At 41.2% G+C, this 12,325-nt stretch overlaps 1 protein-coding gene across 1 annotated transcript in view; it reads left to right on the top strand.

The window, feature by feature from the left end:
- dok1a (docking protein 1a) overlaps positions 1-10,391 on the top strand; it is a gene marked incomplete at its 5' end in the record, with an annotated part of 120,484 nt that extends 110,093 nt beyond the window's left edge. The window contains 2 exons of the mRNA XM_084321850.1: positions 7,992-8,167; positions 8,597-10,391. Coding sequence (XP_084177976.1) covers positions 7,992-8,167; positions 8,597-9,487 — 1,067 coding nt within the window. The 3' untranslated portion in view covers positions 9,488-10,391. The remainder of the gene's footprint in view (positions 1-7,991; positions 8,168-8,596) is intronic.
- Positions 10,392-12,325: the final 1,934 nt, after the last annotated feature.

The following is a 12,325-nucleotide window of genomic DNA, read 5'->3' as shown; positions in this document are numbered from 1 at the left end:
ATGTGGTACTCGTCATGCACCAAGACAATGCTCAGCATATGGAAAAATGTGCCATAAGTGTCAAGGACAAAATCACTTTTCCAAGCAATGCTTTGCCAAGGGAAAAAAAGGCAGAGGGGAACGTGTACACACAGTAGAGGAAAATGACCTGTGTGATTCCTTCTTTGTGGGCATGGTGACCAGTGGTGCGTTATTGAAATCATCTGGGGTGACACGCACCACGTGCACGCGCGCTCCCGGCGCGTGCGCGCGCTCCCGTGAATGCGCATTTAATGTCCCCTCGCTTGGGCACAGACTAAAGACAGTGCCTAAGTGCCTCTACGAATGGAATGTAACACGTCTTCACAACAACGTTAGGTGTGAATGTGTCTGAGAACGTATTTAACACACCTGACGACCGGCGCTATTGATATGCAAATAGCGCGTGAGCTTGCACACCGTGCTACCCCGTCCCATGAACAACGCATGCCTGATGGTGACACAGGATGAGGACAGACAGACAAGTGTGAATAGAGTGGAGCAGGACAAGTGGACCGAGCCCTTGCATATAAATGGAGCTGTAATTGCTTTTAAACTGGATACAGGAGCAAAGGCTAATATGATAAATGAACTTCACATCAGAAAAATGAAAGTGAAGCCCCACATTCGTCCTAATCCCATTCCACTCAAAGCCTACAATGGACAGCCCATCCCCACAAGAGGAATGTGCAGACTGAAGGTGAGAGTTAAAGGCAAGGAGCATCACCTCATGTTTGTAATAGTTCCAGATGGACATGACTCACTGTTGGGAGATGAGGCATGTGAACAATTGGGTTTAGTCAAGAGGATGTATAGCATCAAAACAAATGCACAGAATGACATAGAGACAATAGTGGATCAGTATACTGATGTATTCAAAGGGTTTGGTGTCTTACCATACACCTACAAGATCCAACTGAAAGAGGATGCACAGCCAGTCATACATGCTCCCAGGCGGGTTCCAACACCGCTCAGAGAAAAGGTGAAGCAAGATCTCGACCGAATGATGTCACTGGGGGTGATAAAGAGAGTGGAGGAGCCCACTGAGTGGGTGAATTCGATGGTGTGTGCCAAGAAGCCAAATGGTGATATACGTCTGTGCATGGATCCAAAAGACCTAAATGCAAACATAAAAAGAGAGCATTGTCAGATTCCGACAAGAGAGGAAATAACGAGTGAAATGGCCGGTGCAAGGTATTTCAGTAAATTGGATGCTTCACAGGGCTTTTGGCAGATCAAACTGCACGAAGACAGCACAAAGTACTGTACATTCAATACACCGTTTGGCCGCTACTCGTTCCAAAGGATTCCTTTTGGAATATGCTCTGCTCCTGAAGTGTTCCACAGATCTATGGAGCACATACTGGAAGATATAGAGGGAGCACAAGTGTATGTGGATGATGTGGTGGTGTGGGGATCCACACTGGAGCAGCACAATGAGAGACTCATCAAGGTTCTGCAAAATGTCAAAAAGCATGGACTAAAGATCAACAGAGCAAAATGCCAGTTTGGTGTGAGAGAAATCACCTTTCTGGGAGACAAGCTTTCGAGTGCAGGTGTCGAGCCTGACATCCGCAAGGTGAAAGCTATAGTGGAGATGCCAAGACCTGAGGATAAGCAAGGTGTGTTGAGAATGATGGGAATGATAAACTTTGTTGGAAAGTTCATACCAACTTTGTCAACCAAGACAGTGCACCTCAGACAGCTGTTACACCACAAGTGTGACTTCAAGTGGACTGACAGTCATGAAGAGGAGTGGACAACACTGAAGACCATGCTCACAACAGTACCAGTGTTGACATTTTTTGACCCATCCAAAAGGATAAAGATTTCCACTGACTCATCCAAAAATGGGATTGGAGCGGTGCTGCTACAAGCGGATGGAGATGATTGGAGGCCAGTTGCCTATGCATCAAGAACGATGACAGTAACTGAATGTCGCTATTGTTGTAATATTGCTGACAGTCTCCTTTAGGCCAGCTCTCTTTCATATTAGTCATAACCCTCTGTAGCAGGGGGTCCTTCTCCGTTTCTGCTGAAATCTGTTTAGATTTTCTGTCTGACACAGGAAGGGATTTTGCAATCAAGTTCACATGAAATTCAACATCAGCCTCTGTCGAGCTCACAGGTGCGTCACTCTGTGTCGTTGCCCTGGACAGAGCATCAGCCATCACAATGTGTTTACCTGGTGTGTATATCAGCTCAAAATCATAACGTTGCAGCTTCATCATCAGTCTCTGTATGCGTGGTGACATCTCACTGAGGTTTTTCTTTATGATGGAGATCAACGGCTTGTGGTCCGTCTCTGCCACAAATCTTGGTAGGCCATACACATAACTGTGGAATTTTTCAAATCCATAGACTAGTCCTAAACACTCCTTTTCAATTTGTGCATAGCGACATTCAGTTACTGTCATCGTTCTTGATGCATAGGCAACTGGCCTCCAATCATCTCATGGACTGTCTCCTGCTGAGCTTCTGATGGGACGGAGGCTGCAAACCACACTTCCTTGCACTGCAAAACAGAAGAAGAATAACATCGTGAGACAGAAACAGAAGTGTCTGCAAAACAGACAGAAAACAAACTATGACAAAGTCTCAAAAGGTCTAGTACCACTGTCACGGCATGACACAGTGAGACTACAGGATTCTAAATACTGGGACAGGAGAGCCACAGTTCTGGAGGAAGTGGGTCCTAGATCCTACACTGTCAGAACAGAAGAGGGTCAAGTCCTAAGAAGGAATCGACGAAGCTTGTTGAAAACACCAGAGACACTTGGAGAACGGTCAACAGCTGATGACGAAGTTTGCACCACAGCAGCACCACCGACAGCTGGGCTGACAAACTTGCCACCACCAGCTGACCAGACGCCTTCAACACCAGTACTGAGAAGATCTACACATCAGTCTAGACCACCTGACAGACTTCAGTATTTGTAAAGAACAGCACAGAGCTCTATCCTTTTGCATTAAAAAAAAAAAAAATATATATATATATATATATATATATATATATATATATATATATATAAAAAAAAAAGATTGAAGAGGCAAAAGGAAAATAATTATAGAGCATGATGTATATATATAACGTTGATTTATGGTATGCAGGTTAAAGTAAATATATCTCTATTTGGAAATAGCAACAGTAGAAAAAAACTAAAAGATGACTGTTTTGAGTCAACAGAAATGTTTACATTTATTGTTGTATGCCGGTATAGCATTCATAGAAAGGAGGATGTGGTGATTTATACTAACCACTAGATGGCCCCATCTACCAGGGTACCACGACTACCCGGTCTCTATAAATTTCATAATGAGACACCTGTTGCATGTTGACATGTACGTTACCTACCTACCTGTTGTATGCTACCTAACTACTACCAGGACCTAAATAAATGATATTCAAAGAACCCCAGTTTCTTCATTGATGGACAGAAACATTACACAATGATCTTGGCAAAAGTGTCAGTGGAGTTAAAAACAAGACAAACAATGTAAACTTATGAAATATAAAACAGTGGCACACAGGGTGCAGTTATAGTGAGTATGCCCAGTAAGCAAGGCAGTTAAAAGACAAGGTTAAGAAAAGAATAAGATAAACAACAAGAAGTATACAATATATACTATTATATACTGCAGGTATACTATACTGTAATGTGTACTGTAATGTGTACTATATGTGTGTACTGTAATGTGTACTACATGTATGTACTATGTATGTATGTAAATGAAAAAACAAAAAAAAAATAAACGTAAGTCTTCAGGGGTAGGGCCCGACAAGCCTAGTGCTTCTCCCTAGCCCTTTTCGGACAATTGGACAATGCTGCAATAGCAGCTGGTAAAACATTGGCGATTTATGGAATGACAGTTGTTATGTGTCCAAAACCCGAAATAAAAAATAACTGAACTGAACTGATCCTTAGAAACATAGCTAAAGTACAGCCATTAATAAATCAAAAAGACGCTGAAAAAATCGATCCATGCTTTTATCTCAAGCCGACTTGATTACGGCACTCCTTACTGGCCTCCCAAAGAAAGACCACAGGACGACTCCAACTCATTCAGAACTCAGTCCAGTGTTAGCTACTCTACACTGGCTTCCGGTAACATTTAGAATCAATTTCAAGGTCCTCCTCCTTATATGCAAAGCACTAAATGGAACAGGAACAAGCTACATTGCAAATTCTCTAGTCAACTATGTGCCTCCTAGAACATTACGATCATCTACTACTGGTTTATTGAAGGTTCCCAGCCACAGCCAAAAGAGAATTGGGGATGCAGCCATCGCGAATTATGCAGTTATGGAACACACTACCTATGGACATTAGGGAGGCTAGATAAAGCTATGGAACACCTTACCTATGGACATTAGGGAGGCTAGATAAAGCTATGGAACACCCTACCTACTGTATGGACATTAGGGAGGCTAGATAAAGCTATGGAACACCCTACCTATGGACATTAGGGAGGCTAGATAAAGCTATGGAACACCCTACCTATGGACATTAGGGGGCTAGATAAAGCTATGGAACACCCTACCTATGGACATTAGGGAGGCTAGATAAAGCTATGGAACACCCTACCTATAGACATTAGGGAGGCTAGATAAAGCTATGGAACACCCTACCTATGGATATTAGGGAGGCTAGATAAAGCTATGGAACACCCTACCTATGGACATTAGGGGGGCTAGATAAAGCTATGGAACATCCTACCTATGGACATTAGGGAGGCTAGATAAAGCTATGGAACACCCTACCTATGGACATTAGGGGGGCTAGATAAAGCTATGGAACACCCTACCTATGGACATTAGGGAGGCTAGATAAAGCTATGGAACACCCTGCCTATGGACATTAGGGAGGCTAGATAAAGCTATGGAACACCCTGCCTATGGACATTAGGGAGGCTAGATAAAGCTATGGAACACCCTGCCTATGGACATTAGGGAGGCTAGATAAAGCTATGGAACACCCTACCTATGGACATTAGGGAGGCTAGATAAAGCTATGGAACACCCTACCTATGGACATTAGGGAGGCTAGGTAAAGCTATGGAACACCCTACCTATGGACATTAGGGAGGCTAGATAAAGCTATGGAACACCCTACCTATGGACATTAGGGAGGCTAGATAAAGCTATGGAACACCCTACCTATGGACATTAGGGAGGCTAGATAAAGCTATGGAACACCCTATGGACATTAGGGGGGCTAGATAAAGCTATGGAACACCCTACCTATGGACATTAGGGGGGCTAGATAAAGCTATGGAACACCCTACCTATGGACATTAGGGAGGCTAGATAAAGCTATGGAACACCCTACCTATGGACATTAGGGAGGCTAGATAAAGCTATGGAACACCCTACCTATGGACATTAGGGAGGCTAGATAAAGCTATGGAACACCCTACCTATGGACATTATGGAGGCTAGATAAAGCTATGGAACACCCTACCTATAGACATTAGGGAGGCTAGATAAAGCTATGGAACACCCTACCTATGGACATTAGGGAGGCTAGATAAAGCTATGGAACACCCTATGGACATTAGGGGGGCTAGATAAAGCTATGGAACACCCTACCTATAGACATTAGGGGGGCTAGATAAAGCTATGGAACACCCTACCTATGGACATTAGGGAGGCTAGATAAAGCTATGGAACACCCTATGGACATTAGGGGGGCTAGATAAAGCTATGGAACACCCTACCTATAGACATTATGGAGGCTAGATAAAGCTATGGAACACCCTACCTATAGACATTAGGGAGGCTAGATAAAGCTATGGAACACCCTACCTATGGACATTAGGGAGGCTAGATAAAGCTATGGAACACCCTATGGACATTAGGGGGGCTAGATAAAGCTATGGAACACCCTACCTATGGACATTAGGGGGGCTAGATAAAGCTATGGAACACTCTACCTATGGACATTAGGGAGGCTAGATAAAGCTATGGAACACCCTACCTATGGACATTAGGGAGGCTAGATAAAGCTATGGAACACCCTACCTATGGACATTAGGGAGGCTAGATAAAGCTATGGAACACCCTACCTATGGACATTAGGGAGGCTAGATAAAGCTATGGAACACCCTACCTATAGACATTAGGGAGGCTAGATAAAGCTATGGAACACCCTACCTATGGACATTAGGGAGGCTAGATAAAGCTATGGAACACCCTACCTATGGACATTAGGGAGGCTAGATAAAGCTATGGAACACCCTGCCTATAGACATTAGGGAGGTTACTGTAGATAAAGCTATGGAACACCCTACCTATGGACATTAGGGAGGCTAGATAAAGCTATGGAACACCCTACCTATGGACATTAGGGAGGCTAGATAAAGCTATGGAACACCCTGCCTATGGAGGAAGGCTAGATAAAGCTACGGAACACCCTGCTTATGGACATTAGGGAGGCTAGATAAAGCTATGGAACACCCTGCCTATGGACATTAGGGAGGCTAGATCTAAAAATAATAATAATAATAAAAAATAAGCTAAAAACGTACCTCTTACATTTTGCTTGGACTCATTACATCCAGACTGTGATTGTTGCGATTGCTGTTCTGTAGATGATAACTATTTCATTGTGCTGCACTATTGCATTATTTTACTCTAATTCATTTTATTTTAGCTTTATTTTATGCTAATCTATTTAAATGATCTTTTATTACATTGATTTTATTCTGTCTACACCTTTTGCACTGTTTTTATTCTGTCTATTTTATACTCTTTATGTCTGCACTTTATGCATTGCTTTTATTTGGTCAGAAACTTGCTAATAGTATTTCATAGATTTTTATGTCAGAAATCTATCATATTCAATAAGTGTGGAAAGCGAAAGTGCACTTTTCATCAGAAATATATTTAAGAAAATGTAATAGATTTTAATGATAGAAATCTATTAAAATCTTTTCGGGAGGATTAATGTAAATTATATGCTCATGTTATGCCTATGTTTATTTGGTCTATATTTGCCTGTCTATATATATATTGTCTATATATGGCTATGTCTATTTTGTCTATCTGCCTGTCTATATATATATTATCTATACAGTCAATGTCTATATAACTGCTGTGAAGCACTTGAATGAATTTATTTAAACCAAATTTCATTCCAATAAACACTTAAGATAAAAAATAAAAATTCCATACAACTCTTACACTACAATATAAAACAACACATACAAAATAAACTGCTTCAGTTTAAAATTGTCGGGCGGCTAGGTAACCATCCCTTCACTGCTCTTTTAAAATGTGTAATCATGACAATTTATTTTAACTGAGATGGTAGCTGGTTCCATTGTATAGCTGTTGAATACTGAAAGGTATTTTTCCCAGCCTCACTCTTAATCCTACAGGGGACAATATCCGTTCCCCTGGCTCTGCTGGCATAGCCATGAGTCTCCCTGACAAGTTTAAAATAATCTTTTAAATACATTGGAACATGATTTTATGGGTAATACTCAGCTTCAAATGATTGATTCTGTCTTCAACTGACTTCAACTGAAGTCAAGTTAGTTCTAAGAACTGGGAGTGGCCAACATGGGTACGGGACGATGAATTAACAGTCCAAATCAATTTATTTTTGGATGTCTGTAGTTTTGTTGTGATGTACCGGTGTACTTAGGGGTACCGGTGTACTTAGGGGTACTGGTGTACTGGTGTACCACGCTGTACTCTCATAGTCAATAGTGGGGTTGGACGGCAATTCCTGTATGAATGGTGCTATTCAAATAAATAATATCATTATAGCTTGATCTCATACCAGTATACTGTACATGTTCTCAAGTTGAAACAGTCTATAGCTTGATATCTCATACCAGTATACATGTTAAGTAGTTATGGTATTTCATGCATCCCTAATTTACACTTTCTCTCATTCCTTTATCCCTCTCTCCATCCATCTCATTCCTCCTCTTTCCCTTCCTCCCTCCCTCCCTCCTCTCCTCAGTGAGTGAATTCTGGGTGGTGGTGCACCAGACAGATGCAGCGACACGGTGTGGCCTGCAGGGGGCGTACTGGCTCCAGGTGGGCCAGGAAGGCCTGGTGCTGAGAGAACCAGAGAAGAAGAAGCACAGTGTCCAGGGATGGCCCTACAGACTGCTGAGGAGATATGGCAAAGATAAGGTAACAGACAGACACAGACAACATTGAAGGTCACAAAATTCTCACTAACGCACTTTAGTTTTTTATTTAATCATTGAGTGTCTTGTATGTCGATTTATGTTTTTATTTAATCACTGATTGAGTGTCTTATAGGTACTGTATGTACTATATGTCGACTTTTATATGCAGATACATTTTAGTTTCTATTTTAAGCTTTCTTGTTGAATTTCTCCGGGCTGGGGGAACAATATTTAGTTTTTTAAGTATGGAAGTACAAAATATATGACACTAACTAAATCTTGAATCACACTTTTCATTTGTAAATGATAGTGGGCAGTAGTTTCACTTAGAGACAGACAGTTTCTTCAGTGTTTTGTCAGTCTAACTCTGTGTTCTCTCTCTCTCTCTCTCTCTCTCTCTCTCTCTCTCTCTCTCTCTCTCTCTCTCTAGTTGACCTTCTCCATCGAGGCGGGGCGACGCTGTGACTCCGGTCCAGGTACCTTCACCTTCGAGACCAGGAAAGCAGATGGAATCTTCTCACTCATTGAGACCGCCATCAAACTACAGAAGGATTCTGCCGTCACCGCTGGCAACAAGGAGGTTGAGGGGGCGGGGGTTATGTTGTTAACCAATATATTTCCTCAATCTCCTCTGCCCAAAATCCCAGAAACTGCCACTCTGGCAGCTATTTTGGAAAACAAATTGAAAGTGGATTTTGGGAATTCTATTGGCTCGGAAGAAGATGTGTACGCACAGCCAGCAGATTCTATTGGCTCGTCATTGGAGAAGGAAGGTGTGTATTCCCAACCGGTAGATAAAATATCACCTGCCAGAGCTCCTGCCCCCATCTCCCTCCTGCCACTCCCATTGGTCCCCATGCACGTCGGTCATCATAGTGGCCAATCAGAACCCTTGTATGCCAACCCAGTGGACTGTGTCCATACAGAAGCAGCACCAGTGTACGTGGATCCGGCCAGGATTCTCTCTCTCACACCCCCTCCCCCTTCCTACCCCGCTCCTCCACAACCCCGTCTCCATGGCGACCACCCAGAACCAGTCTACTCTGAGGTGTACGACCAAGTGACTTCAGTCCCAATAAAAAACAACCCGGTTCAGAGCCAAAGGAAGGACCGTTACACAGACGAACCCATTTATACAGAACCAGCAAGAGGGGGGGAGGGGTGGAGTGATGAAACCAAGCCGGACCCGTTCTCTCATCTCTACGCCCAAGTCTGCAAGCCAACACCTCCATCCACCGCTTCCTCCTCTGTTGCCATGGCAACCATAGCCCTCCCCCCCTCCCCCGGTGACGTCATCTATGAAAACATGGGCATGATCTAGTCATGTGCCTTTCACACTTTTATAACTTTTACATATTTAATATATACATTCGTAGACCTTATATATATCTTCATAAAGACCGTATGTATACATTAATGAAAACCTAATGTATACCTTCATAAAGACCTTATGTATATTTCCATAGAGGTAGAGGCTATAGTGGAAACGTGTGGCTCTACAAGATATCAGAGCAGAGGAACAGAATCTCTTGTTGACCAACATGGAGAAATTACTTCTGGTGTGACCAGCCAGGCTTCTGCTCGCTCAAGAAATTACGTTATGCTGTTTTTGCCTCCTGTACAGTGTGTCTCTGTGTGAATCATATGATTCTTGAATCCCAGGTAAATCTACAGTTAAAACAGCCTTTACTTGATAATAACAGTTTAAGTAATTTTTTAAGACTTGCTGGTTTTGGTCCTAAGACTTTTAAATGATCAGAAATTATTTTGTAGATTGAACTCAGTGTGTCCATGTAGAGGGCCACATATCTGATTTACTCAGTCCTCGCCCCACAATGGTGGAACGAACTACCCACCAGTTAGGACAGCCGAAATTCGTCCAATCTTTTGCCGTCGACTAAAGACTCACTTCTTCAACCATTATCTGAAATGAAAAAATGAAAAAATCTAACCCTAACTAACCTTACTGTCATGCACTTGTCCTAATAAACTAACCTACACTGTAGCACTCAACACTTTGAAGAACATTGTTACTCAGCTGATAAGAGTTGTGCCCTTCCTGATGACTTGTCGTACAGAACTTGTAAGTTGCTTTGGATAAAAGCATCAGCTAAATGACTAAATGTAAATGTACTTCAGCTAACTAAAGGGCAGGGTTCCATTTTGGGACCTATTTATTTTTTATAAATTACTTGGGTAAGGACATTAAAGCAATACTACATGTCTATGCTCTCATTCATTCATTTATATGCATGCTCCCTCCATAGGACATGTGATACAAGAGCGTCAGACTGCGGTCATTACAAACTGCTCTGCTGAATTAAGGGGAGACCACCCTAGTAGATAGGGGGGAAAATAATAAAGGATGAAATAATTTGCAAACATCTTAATTCTTTTTAATAGTAAACATTTTTTGGTCGCAGAATTTTATTACCCAAAAAGGGGCGTAGTATATTCAAAATGGGCCATTTTTCATGTTACCCCGAGCAAAATTGCACAAAAATGGATGATATATAGATATTTTCTCATGGTTTTTTATGTTATTCCATTAACAGTTTGAGTGCCAGCGTGGCGTGCACAGTACTATTTAGCGCTTGAGTACCAACGCTCTATTCAACAAGAGCGAACACATTTGCGAATGCATAAACTATATCTTAAATTATGGCTATGTGTCTAATACGCCCGTCGCTTATCAATGACTTGTTTGCAGTCAACATTGTCGAAACGGCTTGTTTTTTAATCGGTTCATTTCCGTTTTATACTATTTTGAAAAACGCTTGTTTTTTTAAACTTCCATAAAAAAATAAAGATTCTACATGAATACACTGGAATACAAAAAACACTGTAATTTTTCGGCATATTTATGAATAGTTTTCAAATAAACGCTAGATTATCGATAGTATATGTGTACTTATGCACGCTATAGAAGCGGGCTGAAAAACCGATTATTTTATTTCCTGATCAGCACACACATGCACATACACATAGGGCCCACGTTGATATATAGGTGAAAATAGCTCTGATTATCCCAAGACTGGTAAAATAGATTCCTTACCTCAGATCAGATGTCCTCCAAAAACATTATTCCAATTCCTGATCGCCATTCCAAATATCGATCGCGTTTATTGATCCAACGCTGGGTGGTCGAAAGACATATTTCACGGTTTTGATGGTGGGCAATGACTGGGATCGGCTCGGATTACATGCCTGACAAGTAAAATGTGGAATCCGGACTTTCTTTTCCCAATGCGTTTTCATTCAGTCCAATCCAAAGGCTGCATTACCATCCAGGAGACAATAGGGGGCGGTATTTTCCCAATTCGAGCCCACAGAGTCCCAGTGGTAACGTGAGGCTAGATTGATGAAATATGAATGGAAATCGCTAATAAAAAAAATAACGATTAAAAACTAGATTTGCCGTGGTTGGCACTTACCGGTTGGCATGAACTAACGAGATTTCTCGTTGTTGGCACTGAAAGTGTTAAATAACTAACTTTTTGTAAGAGGATTTGTTGATATGCCAACCAATGGTAAACACCACGCTGAAAAGCATGTGCATATCGGTGTGTGGAGTGAAGTTGTGGAATAATTTACCCGAATACATCAAACTGAGTAAACATGTGTCACAATTTAAAAAGCAGCTAAAAAAATACACATTGGAAAAATACAGAAATGAGTATTGAGGATAAACAAAGTTATGTTATATTGTGTATGTAGTGCTGTACTATATTCACTGCTGTCAAGTGAATCAAGTTTTTTTCTTGTAATCTTTAATATAAGTAAAATTATATTCTATATTGTAATACACTAAATTATGTTATATCTAGTCAAATTAATGGAAGAACAAATATAAATGTAAGGGGGTAGGGATCAATAAGCTTAGCTTCCCTCTACTCCTTTTTTGGACCTTTTGTTTATAATTCCTTATTTTCTTTTTATTTTTTTTAAGTTTTTCTTTTAATGTTTTTTTAATTTGTTGCTATGATTGTTTGGTTCGACGGAACAAGATATCGTGAGTTGTTTGGAGAAATATGGAGAATAACATGTCCAAAAATAAACGTTTTCATTCATTCATTCATTCATTCATTCATTCATTCGCCACCCGAACAGGGATTTATGACCTTTTATGACCCCCTAGTCATAAAAAATCTATTTTCGC

The sequence above is a fragment of the Notolepis coatsorum genome (assembly GCF_963971535.1).
Source record: "Notolepis coatsorum genome assembly, chromosome: 9".
Classification (NCBI taxonomy): domain Eukaryota; kingdom Metazoa; phylum Chordata; class Actinopteri; order Aulopiformes; family Paralepididae; genus Notolepis; species Notolepis coatsorum.
Note: the sequence above shows the minus strand (reverse complement) of the source record. Positions and strands in the feature narration are given on the sequence as shown.